At 40.7% G+C, this 20,636-nt stretch overlaps 2 protein-coding genes across 2 annotated transcripts in view; both read left to right on the plus strand.

The window, feature by feature from the left end:
- LOC126378850 (heat shock 70 kDa protein cognate 5) overlaps positions 1-12,010 on the plus strand; it is a 32,801-nt gene extending 20,791 nt beyond the window's left edge. Inside the window, exons 10-15 of the mRNA XM_050027313.1 lie at positions 690-930; positions 1,187-1,314; positions 2,168-2,249; positions 5,942-6,129; positions 6,593-6,733; positions 7,072-12,010. Coding sequence (XP_049883270.1) covers positions 690-930; positions 1,187-1,314; positions 2,168-2,249; positions 5,942-6,129; positions 6,593-6,733; positions 7,072-7,149 — 858 coding nt within the window. The 3' untranslated portion in view covers positions 7,150-12,010. The remainder of the gene's footprint in view (positions 1-689; positions 931-1,186; positions 1,315-2,167; positions 2,250-5,941; positions 6,130-6,592; positions 6,734-7,071) is intronic.
- Positions 12,011-12,803: 793 nt separating this feature from the next.
- Positions 12,804-20,347, plus strand: LOC126378750 (uncharacterized). Its single transcript, XM_050027131.1, has 5 exons — positions 12,804-13,264; positions 14,609-14,814; positions 16,226-16,411; positions 17,506-17,657; positions 19,808-20,347. Exons 1-5 carry the CDS (start codon positions 12,804-12,806, stop codon positions 20,114-20,116), a joined length of 1,314 nt encoding a protein of 437 aa, XP_049883088.1. The 3' UTR covers positions 20,117-20,347.
- Positions 20,348-20,636: the final 289 nt, after the last annotated feature.

Here is a 20,636-nt window from a genome sequence, read left to right on the forward strand (position 1 = left end):
CTTTATTGCACAAACGGGAAAAAACTAAATACAAAACAAAAGAAAAATAGAATGAGTACAGTAGGCGGCCTTATTGCTAAGTAGCAATCTTTTCCAGGCAATCTTTAAGTATAGGAGATATTTAATTATATAATTATAAACAGCCTATGTACGTCTCACTGCCAGGCACAGGCCTCCCCTCAATCAACCGGAGGGGGTATGGAGCATACTCCACCACGCTGCTCCAATGCGGGTTGGTGGAGGTGTTTTTACGGCTAATAGCCGGGACCAACGTCTTAACGTGCCCTCCGAAGCACGGAATCATCTTACTTTTTCGGACAATCGGGTGTTTCAACCCTGAAAAGTCCTTGCCAAACAAAGGACAGTCTCACAAAGTGATTTCGACAATGTCCCCATCGGGAATCGAACCCGGACCTCCAGATCGTGAGCCTAACGCTCTAACCACTAGACCACGAAGGCTGTTTAATAATTATTTTATTTTTTCTTTGTAGCTTACTTGTATTGTCTGTTACCATTTGTCTATCCTGTTGCCACATGACTCAAATTCAAATTCAAAAATATCTTTATTCAGTAGGTAACATAGTTACACTTTGAATCGTCAATTTTTACATAACGAACGTCTCATCCGCCTAAAACTACTGCAGCTTCTCACAACCTGTATAGCCGACTAAACAATCGTCCCCCACCAGGTGCAGTCAACGGTGCAGGAGATCTTCGGGCGCGCGCCGTCTCGCGCCGTGAACCCCGACGAGGCGGTGGCCGTGGGCGCGGCCGTGCAGGGCGGCGTGCTGGCCGGGGACGTGACCGACATCCTGCTGCTGGACGTGACGCCGCTGTCGCTGGGCATCGAGACCCTCGGCGGGGTGTTCACCAAGCTCATCACCAGGAACACCACCATACCCACCAAGAAGAGCCAGGTTTTCTCAACCGGTCAGTTACTGTTGCACTTTTGGCATAGAATAAGGAGCTACGTAACTAATAGAACGGCCGCTGCAAGGATAATCTCTGCAGGTGGGGTAGGTGGGGTCTCGGCAGGTATACCTGGTTGATGGTTGCGATGAGTGCGAGTGTGGAGTTTAAGGCCCGATCTCCCTATCCATCCATAGGGAAGGCCCCTGCCCCAGCAGTGGGGACGTTAATGGGCTGATGACGATGAGTGATTAAATATTGTCTGTTTGTTTGACAGCTGCCGACGGTCAGACTCAAGTGGAAATCAAGGTTCACCAGGGCGAGCGTGAGATGGCTGCGGACAACAAGATGCTAGGACAGTTCTCGCTGGTTGGCATCCCACCAGCGCCTCGTGGAGTACCACAGGTACTAATCCTACACTACTGATACATTCTATCGTGTGGGTTGTCAGGTGGATTACCAACCCCATCAACCCTGGTGTCACTATTGACCCGCCAAAGGAGGGTGTTTGTATGAAGTGTCCGAGGGTTGTTAGGGGTTCATTCTGCGTGTGAGTTGTGAGGTGGACCAACCTCGTCAACCCACTACTCAACTAATTTAGAGTGAGATTAGATGAATAATACACTAATTAGGTATCTATTGTATGTCAGAATATGAGTGAATGTGCTGAGCCATAATATTTACTTCCATCATTATGTATGACCACATTGGCCGCCATTCCTGCAGACACCTCCTAATTTTACTTGTTATACCTGTCATTTTCTTATCCGCCGAAAAGGAAAGGGACGGATGATTGACAGCTCTTAATTTTAGGAAGAATGAGTAAATGAATGAATGTCCCGGGCGAATCAATAATGTGTCTGGCTGGTATGCAAACCGTTTGACGTGTGCTGTCAACTTAATTCTGACAATGTAAAATTTTTTGACGGTTGTTTTAGATTTGTGCTTAAAATTGACGTGTGTTCCGTAAATTTTATACCTGTCGATTACCCGTCCCTTTCCTTTTTGGCGGATAAGAAAATGACAGGTATAACTTAAAATAAAATTAGATGGTATTTACAGGAATTAGCACCATTTCTCTCTCTCTATTTAAGAGCTGCGCTCTTGTCGGTGGAGTAATCTCCATTCCTCTCTTCTTCCCGCCAAAACCTTCACCTCCCGATACGACACGACCTGCACCACCATTCCACCACCATTACAACACCACCTCCATGGCAGCACCATTTACTACAATAAATTTTATTCCATTTCAATTCAGATTGAGGTGACGTTCGACATTGACGCTAACGGCATCGTGCACGTGTCCGCTCGGGACAAGGGCACCGGCAAGGAGCAACAGAGTGAGTACATACACAACACAAGCCCAGGGCTATATCCCAATTGGGGTTGTTGGGGTTGTTGTTGGCTATACAGGTTGTGAGAAGCTGCAGTAGCTGCAGTAGTTTTAGGCGGATAAGACGTTCGTTATGTAAAATTGACGATTCAAAGTGTAACTATGTTACCTACTGAATAAAGATATTTTTGAATTTGAATTTGTTGTTTCATGATCTGGTCGACCATTTCATGAAATGGTCATATTTCACGTGTGCGGTCAAATTGACGTGTGTTCCATGAATTTTATACTTGTCGATTATCCGTCCTACCGGGTGAGAGCCTTCAGCGCTCCCCATTTGTCCGGCCAAGTAGTTAATGCCATCTGCGGCAAATCTACAATAAGTCACGTCAAAACAAAAAAAAAATAAAAAAAATATCCGTCCCTTTCCTTTTCGGCGAATAAGAAAATGACAGGTATAACTTAAAATAAAATTAGGCGGTGTCTGCAGGAATCGGGGCCGTTGTAAAGTTATAAAATGCAAGTCATAAATTAGTTTTTGTATATGTGTCCCAATTACAGGTACACACTGCATTCACAATTACAACAACAAAACGTATATATCTAGGTGTATATAATTATATATAAATAAATATGAAACAGAAATTATCTTCTAAATGAAAACAGTCATTAATCTTCTTAACGTATACGTCGTGGCCAGATCGTAGAATTGATCATTTCATAATGTGTTTTCGACCATGTCATGAAATGGTCATGTTTCATGAAATGGCCAACTTAATATAGGCGGTGTCCATGCTATGTGGTGTAATAAAAATGCGAGCAGTCGATTAATTTCTTAGGTTCAAAATTATGTACCTATTCGATATAGAAAATTGAACAATAACATTGATTCATCGATTATAATATCAATCAAGTTTTAAATATAATCGACACCAGCGCCACTATCGGTGGATAATGTTACTAATTTTACGCTATGATTGCCAACGTTTGGCCATATCATGAAGTAATCATGCATTTAGTTGCTCATATCGTTAAACGTTTCGTGTTCATTGATCTGGCCAAATTACATCATGATGTGGCTAACGAATGATATTCTATTTCACGAAATATGACCATTTCATGAAATGATTGAGCACAATATCATTGTGCAAGATAGCACATCTTTTGAGTTTTACCTCTTTTATATAGTTTTTTATTCTTTTATTGTCTTTGATTTTGTTAATTACTTTTGTGTTCTTTCTTTTGTTCTTGTAAAAATATATTATATTTCTGTCTGCACGAGAACCGTTTTTATTATTGTTCGTCAATAATCACGAAATGATGAATTCTATGATCTGGCCAATGCATATACATATTTGGTATTTTTTTCACCACTGGACATTTTGCAAAATCGACATTGGTGCTAATTCCTGTAAATACCATCTAATTTTATTTTAAGTTATATCTGTCATTTTCTTATCCGCCGAAAAGGAAAGGGACGGGTAATCGACAAGCATAAAATTAATGGAACACACGTCAATTTTAAGCACAAATCTAAACCAACCGTCTAAAAATTTTACATCCGTTAATAACCCGTCACAGTTAAGTAGACAGCACGTCAAACGGATTGCATACCAGCGACGTACCTTTTGATTCGCCCTGGTTATTCATTCATTCACTCATTCTTCCCAAAATTAAGAGCTGTGAATCATCCGTCCCTTTCCTTTTCGACGGATATGAAAATGACGGATATAACTTAAAATAAAATTAGGCGGTGTCTGCAGGAATCGGGGCCATTATGCACTTAAAGGATATTAATGCTCGTGACCGTACATAGTAATGTATGTATCTATTTATGTATTTTTATATTATCATAAGACTTATGCACCGTCGATCAGTGTCCGTGTCCATACACGTTCCACTTTTGCACCGGTGCTACATGAAGACGCGGCACCAGCTGGTCGCGACCACGTGTCCACGGCCGTCCTAGAACCCGCGATACATTTGAATTTGTGTCCCATCATTTTCGTCTGAGAGCTCGTTAGTGGTGGACATTTGGACCACTTTTGGTCAATCTCCTTTAGGCTCTCAATTAGAATAGAATAGAAATCATTTAGTTTAGATATAAATAGGTATACATTGGCCCCGATTCCTGCAGACACCGCCTAATTTTATTTTAAGTTATATCCGTCTTTTTCATATCCGTCGAAAAGGAAAGGGACGGATGATTCACAGCTCTTAATTTTAGGAAGAACGAGTAAATGAATGAATAACCCGGGCGAATCAAAAAGGTACGTCGCTGGTATGCAATCCGTTTGACGTGCTGTCTACTTAACTGTGTCGGGTTATTGACTGATGTAAAATTTTTAGACGGTTGGTTTAGATTTGTGCTTAAAATTGACGTGTGTTCCATAAATTTCATGCTTGTCGATTACCCGTCCCTTTCCTTTTCGGCGGATAAGAAAATGACAGATATAACTTGAAATAAAATTAGATGGTATTTACAGGAATTAGCACCAGTAGGAGTGAATATTATAATTAAACCTTATTTCTAAAAAGGGACGTCAGCTCAGCAATATGTTGTGATACTCCGACATTGGGGAGAGCCACAATGCTCATAATAATTATTTATTGTCGTCTATGTATTGTTTTTAATATAGTTTATCTAGGTATAAGTAGTTACCCCTTTGGCGGCGAGGGTGTGCTGCCGCCAAGGATGTTTTCGGGGTACCGAACTGAGCATAGTACCCCGCTAGCCACAAGTTGGTAGTGTGAATAGGGATCGACGATCCAACGGTGTTGTGTTGGAAGTTGTATAATATGCGTCTTGCTGTGTAAACTTCGATACCGCGTTTCACGACCGCTTGAAGACTGCATTATTGAATGTGGCGCCATCTGTTGCATGTGAGCGGAACTAGGTGGCCAACTAGTTGGGTCCGCTACACCCCCTTACTTAAGTAGTACCCCCTCCGGTTGATTGAGGGGAGTCCTGTGCCCAGCAGTGGGACGTATATAGGCAGTTTATATTATGTTAGGTATAAGTACTCATATTTTTCAAGTTTTTTTTTTTATTTTGCACTGTCTATCCCGCTACACTTTTCACTGAATTCATTTCCTGGAAGAGATTGCTACCTTAGCAATAAGGCCGCCTATTGTACTACCAATCTAATTATAATACCTAATGTATTTTTAATATGATTTAAGTATTGTATTTTGGAATAATTATGTCTTTACAACAGCCTCTGTGGTCTAGTGGTTAGAGCGTTAGGCTCACGATCTGGAGGTCCGGGTTCGATTCCCGATGGGGACATTGTCGAAATCGCTTTGTGAGACTATCCATTGTTTGGTAAGGACTTTTCAGGCTTGAATCACCTGATTGTCCGAAAAAGTAAGCACGTTAAGCCGTTGGTCCCGGCTATTAGCCGTAAAAACACCACCACCAACCCGCAGTGGAGCAGCGTGGCGGAGTATGCTCCATACCCCCCTCCGGTTGATAGAGGGGAGGCGTATGCCCAGCAGTGGGACTTAGGCTGTTTATGTATGTATGTGGTACGGTCACGAGCATTAATATGCATACACTTTGGTACCATGTCACATTAACTCTTTTGTCAAATTGAACTGTAAGTCTCACTAAATGTCAAATATGTTAGTGCGACAGAGTCCTAAAGTGGGTACATTATATGACTGTATGTCTTTATCCGACGTGTGTGTTGCCCGCAGTTGTGATCCAGTCGTCGGGCGGTCTCTCGAAGGACGAGATTGAGAACATGGTGAAGGCGGCGGAGCAGTTCGCGGCCGCGGACAAGCAGCGCCGCGAGCGCGTCGAGGTGTCCAACCAGGCCGAGGGCGTGCTCCACGACACGGAGACCAAGATGGACGAGTACAAGGACCAGCTGCCCCAGGACGAGGTGGGTGTCAGATACACCATCGGTATACAGGGTGTTAGTCACATCGCAACGAATATTTATTTATTTATTATATGTTATCAACATGATAATCAACAGTACATGTTTTGACACATTAGCACATATAAATACGTAATTGATACCACAATTAAAGATAACGACAACATTCATAAACTCCTGGTTGCAACTTAACAATTTGGTTTTACACAAAGTATTATAAGATTTTTAACACTCTTGAAATTAAATATTTAAAGAAACTAAAATAAAATAATACTTTTTAGTAAAGACAAACTAAAGTTTAACTAAAATTAACCTTTCTGAGCGCATATGTCCGAATACTAAGCGGTTGTAATAAATACTTTTTCTTTTTTCTTCATAAAATTTTTGGGGAACGTAGCCTGGAAAGTACGTTATTTAGTTTAACCCCAAAACGCATAATAAAATTAAATTAACCCACCTCTTGCAGTGTGAGAAACTCCGCGGCGACATCGCCAAGCTGCGCGAGCTGCTCGCGAAGAAGGACACGGCCGACCCCGAGGAGATCCGCACCGCCACCCACACGCTGCAGCAGGCCAGCCTCAAGCTGTTCGAGCAGGCCTACAAGAAGGTATACCCTCTCTGTCTTCGTACCGAATATTGAGGGGGAAGTTTGAGCTCATCATGCTGAGTTAATAATATCTGCATTTTTCGCGCAAATAAAAAGGTTTTTTTTGGAAATTCGTCCCCTCAGGGGTTAAAATTTATAGATGAAAAATTGTATGAAACTTTGAAATTTTTGAATTTCTGCGCGTAGGTTCTTAAGTGACGTGTGTAAGCACTATAATGGTAAGTTCATCCCCTAAAGGGTTAAAAAGAGGGCCTGAAAGTTTGTATGGGTCATTTTTAAGCAAGCGTGAAATTTCGCGGGTGATCAGCTAGTAAACATATTCCCATTGTCTTACCCAGATGGCGGCAGAGCGTGAAGGACAGCAGCAGCAGCAGACGACCGACCAGAGCCAAGAGAAGAAAGAGGACAAGAACTAATCTCCTCACAGAGAGAGATGGTCACACCAAATATTATGATGTATATAACAATATTATATATTCCACGGTTGTACATAAACCTCTTAGCACGTTCACTGTGTAACTAAAAATAGATATCAACCCCTCACGTGCAATATTTCGTTAAACACATTGGAATTATGTACATAGACACACTATAGAAAGAAAAAATGTGGCCCACATATGGGCCATGCGCGTATGAGTTTAAAATTTTGTGCCTCATATGTGGTTCATACACAGTGAACGGGTTAAATGTCTTACGACAAAACACTACAATAAATGATAATGCTTTAGTTTGTCGTTATAATGTTCAGTCGGTATTGGTGTTGCGTTCATAAAGCCACGCCACGCGCGTATACCCTAACGGGGTGGGCAGAGCCTATAAGATAACTCACGTTTCGATATTCCTCATAAGATCGGTATTTATGATATCAAGTTGTCATTCTATCGCCACTTGAAAAGTCACTATAGTCCTGTGGTACACCGGCTTGCTTCTCAAACGGGGAGTGCCAGTTCGAATCCCTGTGCTCTGTTTAACTGCAATGTGGTAATAGTGTGTAAAGTTTCTTACAAAACTAGCATAGCATCACGCCTGTGTCCCCGAAGGGGTAAGCAGAGGTGTAAAGTATTATATTCAAATTTACATTATACGCACACTTCTCGCCAGGTCCCATGAAAAGGCGAACCTGTTCCCTTTAACCGGGCATAAGTCGTGATAAGTCTCATTTTGAACTGCATCGTATTTTCTAATTCAATTCAGATCCACAACTAAACTCTATAATGAAACGTTCGTCTTGTATGACCTGACCGGGAATCGAACCCGCGCCTTTTTTGTATTGGATTAGAAGAGGCTTTTAACCACTTTCAAGGACAGAACGTCTAATGACGTTCCGATTCCAAGGTGTCATACTGTCTATTATGAACCATCGATGTCCCATCTATTATGAACCATCGATGTCCCATCTATAGTGAACCATCGATGTCCCATCTATTGTGAACCATCGATGTCCCATCCATTATGAACCATCGATGTCCCATGGTCTCTGCCCGTGAAAGGGTTAAAACAAGTAGCCTTAACATGTACTGACTTGAAGGTTGTATCCTATCTATAAGGTAAGTGCTACGGCGTCTGAGGGCTAACCGAAGTTTTCTTACTGGCGTAAATGCTAATAGAAAGCGCTTTGGCCATATGGTATTCTAACTGCTACATAATGAGCGCTTATCATTTGTATAAAAGGTTTATTAGACAAAGGACTCATTCGCAAACGTGCATTAGTAAATACTAATGGGCTTTTTCCTAAAATGCCTTATTCGTAGAATACCCTATTCGTAAACATACGTAACTTCGTCACGTCCAACTACGCGTTTAAGTGTTCTGATTCTGACCTGGTCCAAACGAACCCATTACACTAGCGGCATTGCCCCGTTGCACAGCCACTGACAGGCGTTGGACCAGGTAAGACGCAGACCTAGGATCACCCCCTCTGACTTTGAGTCCCTATTCGTAGAATACCCTATTCGTAAAGTGCCCTATTCGTAAAATACCCTATTCCCGAAATTCCAAACATTGTTTGAGGGTGTTAGTATAACCCATAGTTCAAATGTATAAGGAGTTTTAAAAAAGGGTCCTTTTAAGAATAAGCTATTATGAGAAAAGGTCGTTTTAAGAATAAGTCATTGTACGAATAGGTCCTTTTATTAGGGGTACGGCGTTTTGCGAATAAGTCCTTTGTGTACTAAACTGTAGAAAACTATGGGTGAAGTATCGAAGGTGACGACATACTAGTAATAATATCTCGCGACTTTTTATGTATACTTTACAATACAAAGCGAAAGTTATGTTTTATTACATTGGCAGCATTGTGTTCGTTTAGTGAAGTGTTGCCAGATGGAAAAAATAAAATAGTTATAGATAAAAACGAATCCCAAAAGTAGCCCAGTTAGGTTTTTGAACGTGGTTTTTTCGAAATGTTCTATTTTCGAACGGGCTTTGGAACGTTCGAAAATTTTGCATTTCTTTTTTGTAGCGAACGTTTATTTTACGATGAAAAAAAATGCTTCTTTTTTTAATTGTTTCAAACCGCAAGTTGTAGATGAAATTGTTAATTAGTGTTAAAGGACTGGTATCATAGGCTGTAAAAAGTACATATTTGATTAAAAAAAAAAACAATAAAAAATATATTGCATTTATTAGTAAAATTGATATAGGTGTAAGCTAGGGGTCGACTGATGAAGAAGAAACTCAAAGTAAAACTGTCAAAAAAAAATACTTGTTTTTATAGAAAGGAGGATATTAGGAATGTTAATTTTACTAATATGTTCTTGACAATTTCACTTATTTATTAAAAAAAAATACAAATAAAGTACCTCTCGAAATAATATGTAATACGTCGCATCCGTAAACTCACGCTTATAAACCCTTCGGGGTGGGCAGCACCGAATATATTCGAATGTTTCATCAAATATGTACCTTTTACTAATTCGTTGTAATATATTTTGAATATGCAAAATCGTTTTGTTTTGTTGTGGAGCGATTTCTTGAGTACATTATTATCACGCCACACACCTTAGGAGGGTGGACAGTTGTCAAAATGACCAAGTATTCTCGATGGCAGATCATTCTTTGGAATTTGACTTGCTTTTGTAAACACAATAAAGTTTAGCCGACTTTACAAAAGAAAGAGGGTTATGTTTCGTAAAAAATGTAGATTAATTTTTAATTTATAGAATACACATAAAATTGCACGAAGGAAATCGCTCATATAAAATGGTAAACATACTTTTTTGCACATATTTCAGTCTCTTTCTGACATTTTTAAATTCTGTGTGAGAAAAAGAGATGGATAGATATTCCGCCTTCGGACGTGCTTCGCCCCTGTTCGAGACATAGCTTTAATTTAATACGAAATATGTGCAAAAAAGTATATTTCGTACTAGTACAAAATTCGTACAAAAATGTACGACTGGTCGAAAAGTTGTACGAGTTTTGTGCGAGTCGATTCTCGCGAGATTTGAAATTGAATTTCACATTTTTGTTTGTTTGGTCGAGACATTCGTATAGTTATGTACTAATATTTATTTTTTTTGGAATATTTGCAGCATGTACACTCACTACGTAAGAAGTCTTACGACAATAATTGTTTTGTACGCATTAGTGTTTTTAACAGCATTTGCTAAAAGTCGCAATATGTTTGCACAAACTCGCAAATTGCGCAAAAGTTTGCAAATATTCCCCAAATTGCACAAATATTAGTGCATAATGTTTGCGAATGTGATTGAAATTTGGAATCTTATTTTTGAATCGGTCGCCTTCAACTCGCGTACGAATATATACACCTGTCTCGTATTGCAAATGACAAGTTCTGACTGTTACGTGAAATGGGTCGTATATAGTGGTAACGCCGAAAGTCCTTTTAAAATCCAAACTCAACTGTTTTACTATTGTGTCTGGAAACCTCGGCTTTATGAGGATATATTTTGGAAAAGTGAGTTGAAGACGAGCTATTCAAAATTAAGACCAAAATTGACCTCGTATATAAAGAAATAGACAACCATTCTCTGTAAAAAAAACGTCTCCGGCGCATCTTATCAGAACGAGCGTAATGACTACACTGTACAATGGATATTACTCTGTAACATCTTAATTCGAGGGAACGAACTTGTATTATCTACATAACGTATTAACAACACAGTTCGGAGTTTTTTTTTTGAGTAGTTCCCATTTGTTCTATAGAACTGCGCGCTTAGCACCGTAAGCACGCGACTCTCTCGCCGCGACGGAGGACATCTGTCTCTTTCTGTGCAGTACTGTGAGAGAGTGACGGGTGACGTATGTTGAGCCGAGAAAGAGTCGCGCGCTTACGCTAAGCCCGCTAACGTCACTAGGACAAAATTGGACATTTTTTTTCTTATTATTTTCCACAGAACTACATACAAGCGTCTCCATACTGATTCACTCATTATAAATTGGGAATAAAAGTTTCCAAATAGTTCTATGTACAGTCATGCGCAATATCGTGTACCCACTTTAGAACCCTGTCGCACTATTATATTTGACATTTAATGAGACTTACGGTTTCATTTGTCAAAAAAGTTAATGTGACATGGTTTCAAAGTGTATACATATTAGTACTCGTGACCGTAACATAATATAGGTAGTAATAGGTAAATCATTTCAAGTGGCCAGTTGATAATCAAAACACTAAGGAGTCTTGTTATCTTGTTCTATAGAACTATTATTTGAGAAAGAAAAAAAATTAATACGAAGTGGTGTTTTGTGGTTAATGATCGCATTAAGTTAGTCGGAAGACATTCGCGACAGTGTTATTATATCGGAGTATTCAATAAACAAAGTGTATCTGCCTATTTTCGCTTCGTGCCAACAAGCCGCTTCATAACTCGAAAGTTTATGCGGACTTTTGAGTTAATTCGTTTAGGGTTCGGAGTAGGAGTCTGCTCCGAGGATGGGGGCTTGTTTCATCAATCATCGACATCACCTTTCATCATTTCATTAATCATCAAGAAAATAAATACGTAAGACATGGCTGTATGGGCGTAGTTCCCTTTGCCTTACTCTTTGGGGAAAACCAAAGCAAAAAAAAGTTGTATGGAAAACATGAGATTTTTTTTTTCTATTTATCCCTGTGACGTCAGTTCTATAGAACAAATGCGTTGGTGAGTCTATATCTTTATAAGATGTCAGTGTGTGTTCTGTAATGTGGGGATGTGTGTATTCGTTAACCAGTCGCGCCGCGTCTGCCGCTGTGATGCGACGGACGCGCCGCGCCGCGTGCGTTGTATGTGAGCAAATTAGAATAGTGAAATATATTATTTCGAGAATTAATATGGCGTTTTATTTTGTAAATAGCAACACTATTTGTGAATGCAAGATAGCAACTGAAACATCGGCCTCTGTGGTCCAGTGGTTGAGCGTTGGGCTCACGATCCGGAGGTCCCGGGTTCGAATCCCGGTGGTCACTTTGTGATCTCGTTTGCTTAGGACAGGACAGGCTGATCACCTGATTGTCCGAAAGTAAGACGATCCGTGCTTCGGAAGGCCGTTGGTCCCGGTTACTATTTACTGATGTGAGTAGTCGTTACATGAGTCGTCAGGGACCTTTGGCGGCTCAATAGTAACCCTAACACCAGGGTTGATGAGGCTGGTAATCCATCTCGCATCTCACAACTGCTTTTTCCAACTGTCAGCATTTCTTTTTTCTAACTCCTTCGGACTGGATACACTCCACTTAAGAGAACTGTCAAAATTTTGGAACACAACAGTGCTGCCACCTACATTTGAGCTTCTAGTTTTGGCGCCAGCTGAAGAGTAGAATTTGGTGACTAGACTCTGTTCATCGTGGTTTGCATAAGATGAAATAATAAAACCACGAAGGAAGTTTAATTTTCCTTACTAGCTTTCGTTAACGACGTCCTTGAAAAATGTATAATTGTATTTTTTGTTGCGAAAGGGATCGGGCTTGTCAAAACAAAAAAAATGGCGTTGGCTGGCGGTCTATTTTGCTCTATGGCTGGAGATATTTTCTTTCTCTTATTTTCAAAATATTTTGGCGGCGTCATTACTGACAGAAGATTACAATGACAAAGAAAAGTAACCAAACTGAACATAATCGTTCAGAATGGTGATATTTAGTTATTTATTTGTTCTGTATTATATTGAAGGAGTTTTAGCGTTAGACGCGACGCCATTATTTCTGATTGACAATGGTATCTTGGACACTGTTACTACACAAACCAACCCGTTCGCTCTGACGACTCTACAGGACTTCGAAGTTATCACTACCCAAGCGCAAACTCTGAGCGAAAATATAGTTTTCTTCATCGAAAACAACTTTAGCATCGAAGACGTGTCTTCGAAAGACCGTAAAGGCACTCCATACATGCATTTACACAAGAATTTTTTAGAACGAAAAGCAAAGTATTTCCCCAAAGTTGAGGAGCCATACAAGTTTATTCGCGAGAAATTCGAGTCCTTCGATTTTAACACGTTTCATTTGCGCAGCACAACGACTAAACTGCACTTGGATGAGCATTACAAATTCATTTATATATACTTTGATGATGGGAAAAATGAAACCAGGTAAGTTTGTTTTCTTTTCGTATTTCTCTATAGGTACGGCCTCCGTGGTCCAGTGGTTGAGCGTTGGGCTCACGATTGGTTGAGAGCCCTCAGCGCTCGCCATCAAAACACTTCCAAATTATTGTTCAATAAGACACGCTAGACAGAATGGTTTCAGCCTGGCCCTTAGGTAAATAGGGGGAGAAAAAAAACAAAAATTTGAATTTGGAACATTAGCACGTTACATTAGAAGAACGTTATAATTAATACCCACTGTGATATTACTTTTAATATTTTAGTAGTCTTAAAACGGCTTTTTGGCGGGAAACGGGAACGGGACAGTTGCTTTCTTCATTGAATAATCTAATTAATTAATACAAAGTGGTGTTTTGTGATTAATGATCGCATTAAGTTAGTCAGAAGACATTCGTGAGTGTTATTATATCGGAGTATTCAATAAACAAAGTGTATCTGCCTATTTTCGCTCGGTGCCAGGAAGCCGCTTCATAACTCGAAAGTTTATGCGGACTTTTGAGTTAATTCGTTTGGGGTTCGGAGTAGGACTCTACTCCGAGAGTGGGGGCTTAGGTTTCATCATCATCACCTTTCATCATTTCATTAATCATCAAGAAAAAAAATACGTAAGACATGGCTGTATGGGCTTAGTTCCCTTTGCCTTACCCTTCGGGGAAAATCAAAACAAAAAAAAAGTAGTCTTAAAACTCGTAGGTACCTACCTCTCCTTTGAATATTTTTTCTCATAATTCTTTACGAAACAAACTTTTAATGATAAGTAAGCAAGCTACTTTTGGTTTGAGGATCGAAATTAGAACTATTTAACCCAAAAGTCGTTTGGAAGAAGAGATGGAGCTAGTTTTAGTCCTGTAAAATGTTTTAAATTACTTAAGTTGGTGGTTACCCGAATCGACACCAATATAATTTGTCTATGGTGCTGACTCCAGTAGCCTCTAATTTTATTTTAAGTTATACCTGTCATTTTCTTATCCGCCGAAAAGGAAAGGGACGGGTAATCGACAGGCATAAAATTTGTGGAACACACGTCAATTTTAGGCACAAATCTAAAGCTACCCTCTAAAAGTTTTACGTTGGCCAATAACTCGACTTAATTTAGTTGACAGCACACATCAAACGGTTTGAAAGAGGAACCTATTTGATTCGCCCGGGTTATTCATTCTATTAAAATTAACATTTTTCAATCATCCGTCATTTTCCCTTTCGGCGGGTAGGAAAATGAGAGGTATAACTTAAAATAAAATTAGGAGGTGTCTGCAGGAATCGCGGCCTATGTCTTATTGTCCTAAATTTGTGTTTTTCATCTGCAATAAAGAGTTGTATTGGAACCAGGGTTGATACTTTGAGAAGACACGATGCCATAATAAGGGAGGTTTACTTCGCAATACGGCAGCTGGTGAAGGGACCGGTGACTGCGATCTACACGGGCAAGCAAAACCCAGTGGTTGTCAAAGGGGGATCTAGAAGTTTGACTGTGCCTTTGCAAGCGAAGTCGTGGAAAGCTTTGGAATGTGGCAACGCCACTTTTAAGTTCTACGGTAAGTAACAGTCACAAAAATACACGATTCCAGTATACACCATCTAATTTTATTTTAAGTTATACCTGTCATTTTTTTATCCGCCGAAAAGAAAAGAGACGGGTAAACGACAGGCATAAAATGACAATGGGCACATTTGTATGAAACTTGATCCAAGAACCTCTACTGATGAGACTTATATGTAATGAAAGCTATGCTTTCCCTATGATTCTGGCAAAGTTCTATCAGATTCTGTCCCGGGGTTCATGTTTGTCCTAGCTAAAAATGTGATAAAATACAGTGGGGGATTAAAATCGAGAAAGTATCTCATGTGACTAGGATATTTTTATCATCTTGCGCTTATTCGAGATCCCTGGCTTTGACACCAAACGAAAAATCTGGAGCCGACTGAACCGGTGTAGGACCAACCACGGGAAGTTGTAAGTTGAGTCGCCATACTGTAAATTGTCACCCGGATCAGAATCTATCTCACATAGTGAACGAAATGAATTAGCCATAGAGGCAGCCAATCAGCTCGCGACACCAAACACTTCAGGACCCCGATACCGACCCCGCCGGCGTGGTCGACGAATTCCCTCATTCAGCGCTTATCGCTATCGACCCACTAGGGTCGATTAATTCTTTCAAATATTTTTCCTCTCAGACGACGCCCTGAGCCGAGGTTCGCGCCCAACTGGGCACCCTCAGGCCTGTTGTCTTAAACGTTGTACCGGGTGAGAGCCTTCAGCGCTCCCCATTTGTCCGGCCAAGTAGTTAATGCCATCTGCGGCAAATCTACAATAAGTCACGTAAAAAAAAAAAAAAAAACGAAATGAAATTTATTGTAGTAAATGTGGTCATACATAATGATGGAAGTAAATATTATGGTTCATACAATAGGTAATTATTAAATTATTAACCTAATCTTACTCTAAATTAACTAGTTATATTTACAATAACATTATTAGGATGCAATAACTCGTTCAAATAATAAAAAACCTTCTCTCTTAGCCACAGCTTCATTATATGGAAAATAAAATGCCCTCTACACCAGTCCCTCATAGTAAACTACCTCTCCCAGGTTCGCACAGATTACACTTATTTCTTTCGAGGAGCTCGGTGGCGCAGCGGTAAACGCGCTCGGTCTGCGATTGTTGAAGTTAAGCAACTTTCGCAAAGGCCGGTCATAGGATGGGCCGGTCATAGGATGGACCGCAAAAAAAAAGTTTCATCTCTAGCTCCTCCGTGCTTCGGAAGGCACGTTAAGCCGTTGGTCCCGGCTGCATTAGCAGTCGTTAATAACCATCAATCCGCACTGGGCCCGCGTGATGGTTTAAGGCCCGATCTCCCTATCCATCCATAGGGAAGGCCCGTGCCCCAGCAGTGGGGACGTTAATGGGCTGATGATGATGACACTTATTTCTGCTTCTAGATGGCAAGCTGCTAAACGGTTTCGAAGCGGCTATGAGGCCGCGCTCCTGCAACTACGAGAGTCTGCGGCAAGCCGGCCATTTTGGATACAATGTTGTGTTCGATTCAATCAGAAATGGCGTCGCGCAGAAATCATACCACCTCTTCTTCACGTTTTTACTTCAGCAGGCGGGCTGGAAACTTATTGGTGAGTAGGTATCTATTTACTTATAAACTCACGCTCGTTACCCCTAATGGGATGGGCAGAGCGTCAAGTGATCAAGGACAACTTTCAGCCACTTTTGATTTGAAGTTCTAAGATGGCATAGGCGGATCCAAGGGGGTCTTGTTAATCATCCCCCCCCCCCCCTCCCCGGGCGACAGGTTGGGTCATGGGTAGCAACTGCAATTTTATCTAATTCTCTACGGAGATAAAAGTCTTCTGTGACCTGGCCTTCTTCTATCCTGTGGGTTGTGAGGTGCATTACCAAGGTTTATCATCGAGCCGCCCAAGGCCCCTGAGATGGCTCATGTAACTACCACGTAAGTAGTAACCGACCAGTAAGTAATAGCGACCTGGTGGCACGTGATAACGTGATCAGAATAATAATGGGTGGAAGATTTATTGTGTTATAAAAAGGGTCATCATTTATACCCAAACAAGATAAAAGATGCATACGTCTATTACATTGTTTTAAGTTTACGCGGTTATTATCATAATTAAAATACATAATAACGGGTTCTTACCGCACACAAACAAACGGCAAAGAAAGAGGGTAGACAGATATGTCTGCCCGTAGAAAATTATGGATCTACCTACTCCACTCCAATCTCATCAGTCATCCCGTGATCATGGCACTTGCAACAGTGTCGAAATATCGGGAGTCTCATATCCCTGCTTTAAACGCGGTAAGAATACGTTAAATTATGTGTTTTCATTATCAAATGTCTATTATCTATGAAATTAAAAGGTTAAACGAAGGAAAATCTGTACACCGCTACCGCGTAATATACGGTAAAGAATTATATCGAGGCGTTCGACCAATAGCCGTTTGACGTCCATCTACGTAGATAGCATTCGTATCGTTTATTGGTCGAAGCGCTCAATGTAATTCGCGCCGTGCGCGGCTCGGTTGTCATGCAGACCCGGCTGGAAAGTTCCTCCATGGGATCGTAACATACATACACATACATAAACTCACGCCTATTTCCCACCGGGGTAAGCAGAGACTATACAATTCCTTCTTTCACTTCTTTTATGGGATCGTGAGATTATGTTATAATGTTTAATTGGTATTCTAGAAATACAATGGTCCAAACAGAACTACGAGGAGCTGGTAACGCAAGTCCAGAGTATCAAACAAGCATGGGACACGTTCTATGAGAGCAGTAGCCCTCTGGTCATGGAGTCTAATGAGTGGTACGAGCCTAAACTTGTCATTAACAGTTACCAGGTAAGAAATATGCATTTTTTTTTGTTTTTTTTTTTTTTTTAATTATTTGCCCATTCGGGCAGGCAAAGGGAACTTAGCCCATACAGCCTAGTCTTTGGTGATCTATTTGGCTCTTTCGGATACTTTTTTTCTTGTTTGGTTTTCCCCGAAAGGCAAAGGGAACTATGCCCATACAGCCATGTCTTACGTATTTTTTTCTTGATGATTAATGAAATGATGAAAGGTGATGATGATGAAACCTAAGCCCCCACCCTCGGAGTAGGCTCCTACTCCGAACCCCAAACGAATTAACTCAAAAGTCCGCATAAACTTTCGAGTTATGAAGCGGCTTCTTGGCACGAAGCGAAAATAGGCAGATACACTTTATTTATTGAATACTCCGATATAATAACACTCGCGAATGTCTTCCGACTAACTTAATGCGACCATTAACCACAAAACACCACTTCGTATTAATTATTTAGATTATTCAATGAACAAAGCAACTGTCCCGTTCCCGTTCCCGCCAAAAAGCCTCTTTCGGATACTTGACAGTTTTCGGATAAGTATTTAAAAAAATACAATTGCCTATTACCTGGGGTCTGTTTAATAAAACTTACAATTGTAAATTACAACGACAATTTGATGTTCATTACGTAGCTAATATGAAACTGCAAAATATTCGTGATCACACACTCCGCAATGTACATTAAATTGTCATTGTAATTTACAATTGTAAGTTTTATTAAACAGGCCCCTGGTCCAACGCCTGTCAGTGGCTGTGCAACGGGGCAATGCCGCTAGTGTAATGGGTTCGTTTGGACCAGGTCAGAATCAGAACACTTAAGCGCCTAGTTGGACGTGACGAAGTTACACGTATGTTTCTGATTCTCTACATAGTTTACTTTTTAATTTCGAAATTGTAATTAATGTGTCTTAATAGAAATATTTTTTTTATTGCTTTTTTTATACCTCTTAAAATAGTTTATTTTCTCGGAAAGCTAACATACTTAATAGAAAAAAAACACATTATTCTTTAATTGTTTTAAATTTCGCGCGAAAATGGTAGATCACATAACATTTTGCCTAGTGACGTCACAGTTCAACAAACAGAAACTGTCAAGCAGTAGGTACTTATCACTTGAATCCTGACAGAAACTGACACAAAATTGATGAGATCATCACATGATGATCTCATCAATTTCATCAACCACAACATCAACCACATGGTTAGAGCGTGCTCACGATCTGGAGCCAGTGTGTTTGTGCTTTGAGGTGATGAGGGGCGCGACCTTGAGGTTTCGTACCATCTAACTACTTATTATGTTGCTAGGGTCGCCACTGTCTGGAGCTGCGGCTACGATTCCCTATGGGGACATTGTCGAAATCACTTTGTGAGACTGACGTTTTTTGTAGGCTTTGGTTGTCTCAAGTAACCTACAAGATCTTATACTTCTAACCTATACATACCTCCGTAGTCCAGTGGTTGAGCGTTGTGCTCACGATCCGGAGGTCCCGGGTTCGAATCCCGGTGGGGACATATCACAAAAATCACTCTGTGAGCCCTAGTTTGGTTAGGACATTACAGGCTGACCACCTGATTGTCCGAAAGTAAGACGATCCGTGCTTCGGAAGGCACGTTAAGCCGTTGGTCCCGGTTACTACTTACTGATGTAAGTACGTAGTCGTTACATGAGTCATGTCAAGGGCCTTTGGCGGCTCAATAGTAACCCTGACACCAGGACACCAGGGTTGATGGGGTTGGTAATCCACCTAACAACCCACACGATAGAAGAAGAAGAATAGGTAGGGGACACTAGAAAGTAAATAGACTTCATCATCACATCATCATCACCAGCCCATTAACGTCCCCACTGCTGGGGCACGGGCCTTCCCTATGGATGGATAGGGAGATCGGGCCTTAAACCATCACGCGGGCCCAGTGCGGATTGATGGTTATTAACGACCGCTAATGCAGCCGGGACCAACGGCTTAACGTGCCTTCCGAAGCACGGAGGAGCTCGAGATGTTTTTTTTTTGTGGTCACCCATCCTGTGACCGGCCTTTGCGAAAGTTGTTTAACTTCAACAATCGCAGACGGAGCGCGTTTACCGCTGCGCCACCGAGCTCCTCGGACTGGAAATGGACTTAATAACTAATTTTATTTCCAGATAAAAATCGCAAAGCACGACCAGCTGCGTGCCCCTAATGCCATCACCACTCCGGTAATAGACTATGGAACAGCAACCGGCTTAGCCGATTGGGAGGAGCTCGCTGGGGGCGGCGCAGTCCCTCGCAAACGACGAATGAGGCCCATACACATATTGACTACTATACCATTGCTAGCAGGCGCTATGATCGGGGCGTTATTCCTCTCAGTGATGAGCTGGGGAGTCCAAATGATCATGGCCCTTCAAGCCAATGATAAGCTTGATAGCACCGATAGCAAAGGGCTCTCTTTAGGCGACGTGCCGGATTAGTTAGAATGTTTTAATATGTGATAAATAAAGTTATTTATACCAGGGATGTTATGGATATGAAATTTCGGATACGGATTGGATACGAATTTAAGAATGATTATTATACCGGGTACGGATAATAAATTATTTCTGATTATCCGTTAGTTTCGAATAATTTCGGTTACAGATATTATTTTTTAAGGAGTTTCAAAAGTAAAATACAAATAGGTAATAAAGTGGTTTTATTTATAACAAGTTATATTCAAATTCAAAAATATCTTTATTCAGTAGGTAACATAGTTACACTTTGAATCGTCAATTTTACATAACGAACGTCTCATCCGCCTAAAACTACTGCAGCTTCTCACAACCTGTATAGCCGGGGAAAAGAAGCTGCAAGAAAAACCTCGGCACAGGGCCCTAGACGTTCTTTAAAAAAATAAATATAAACATAAAACATAAAATATTGGTATATAATAATGTTATGATGACAAAAGAAAAAAAAAACAAACAATGCGCGCGGATTGTGTGTCGGCACTCA

The sequence above is a fragment of the Pectinophora gossypiella genome, chromosome 27 (genome assembly GCF_024362695.1).
Source record: "Pectinophora gossypiella chromosome 27, ilPecGoss1.1, whole genome shotgun sequence".
Taxonomy (NCBI): domain Eukaryota; kingdom Metazoa; phylum Arthropoda; class Insecta; order Lepidoptera; family Gelechiidae; genus Pectinophora; species Pectinophora gossypiella.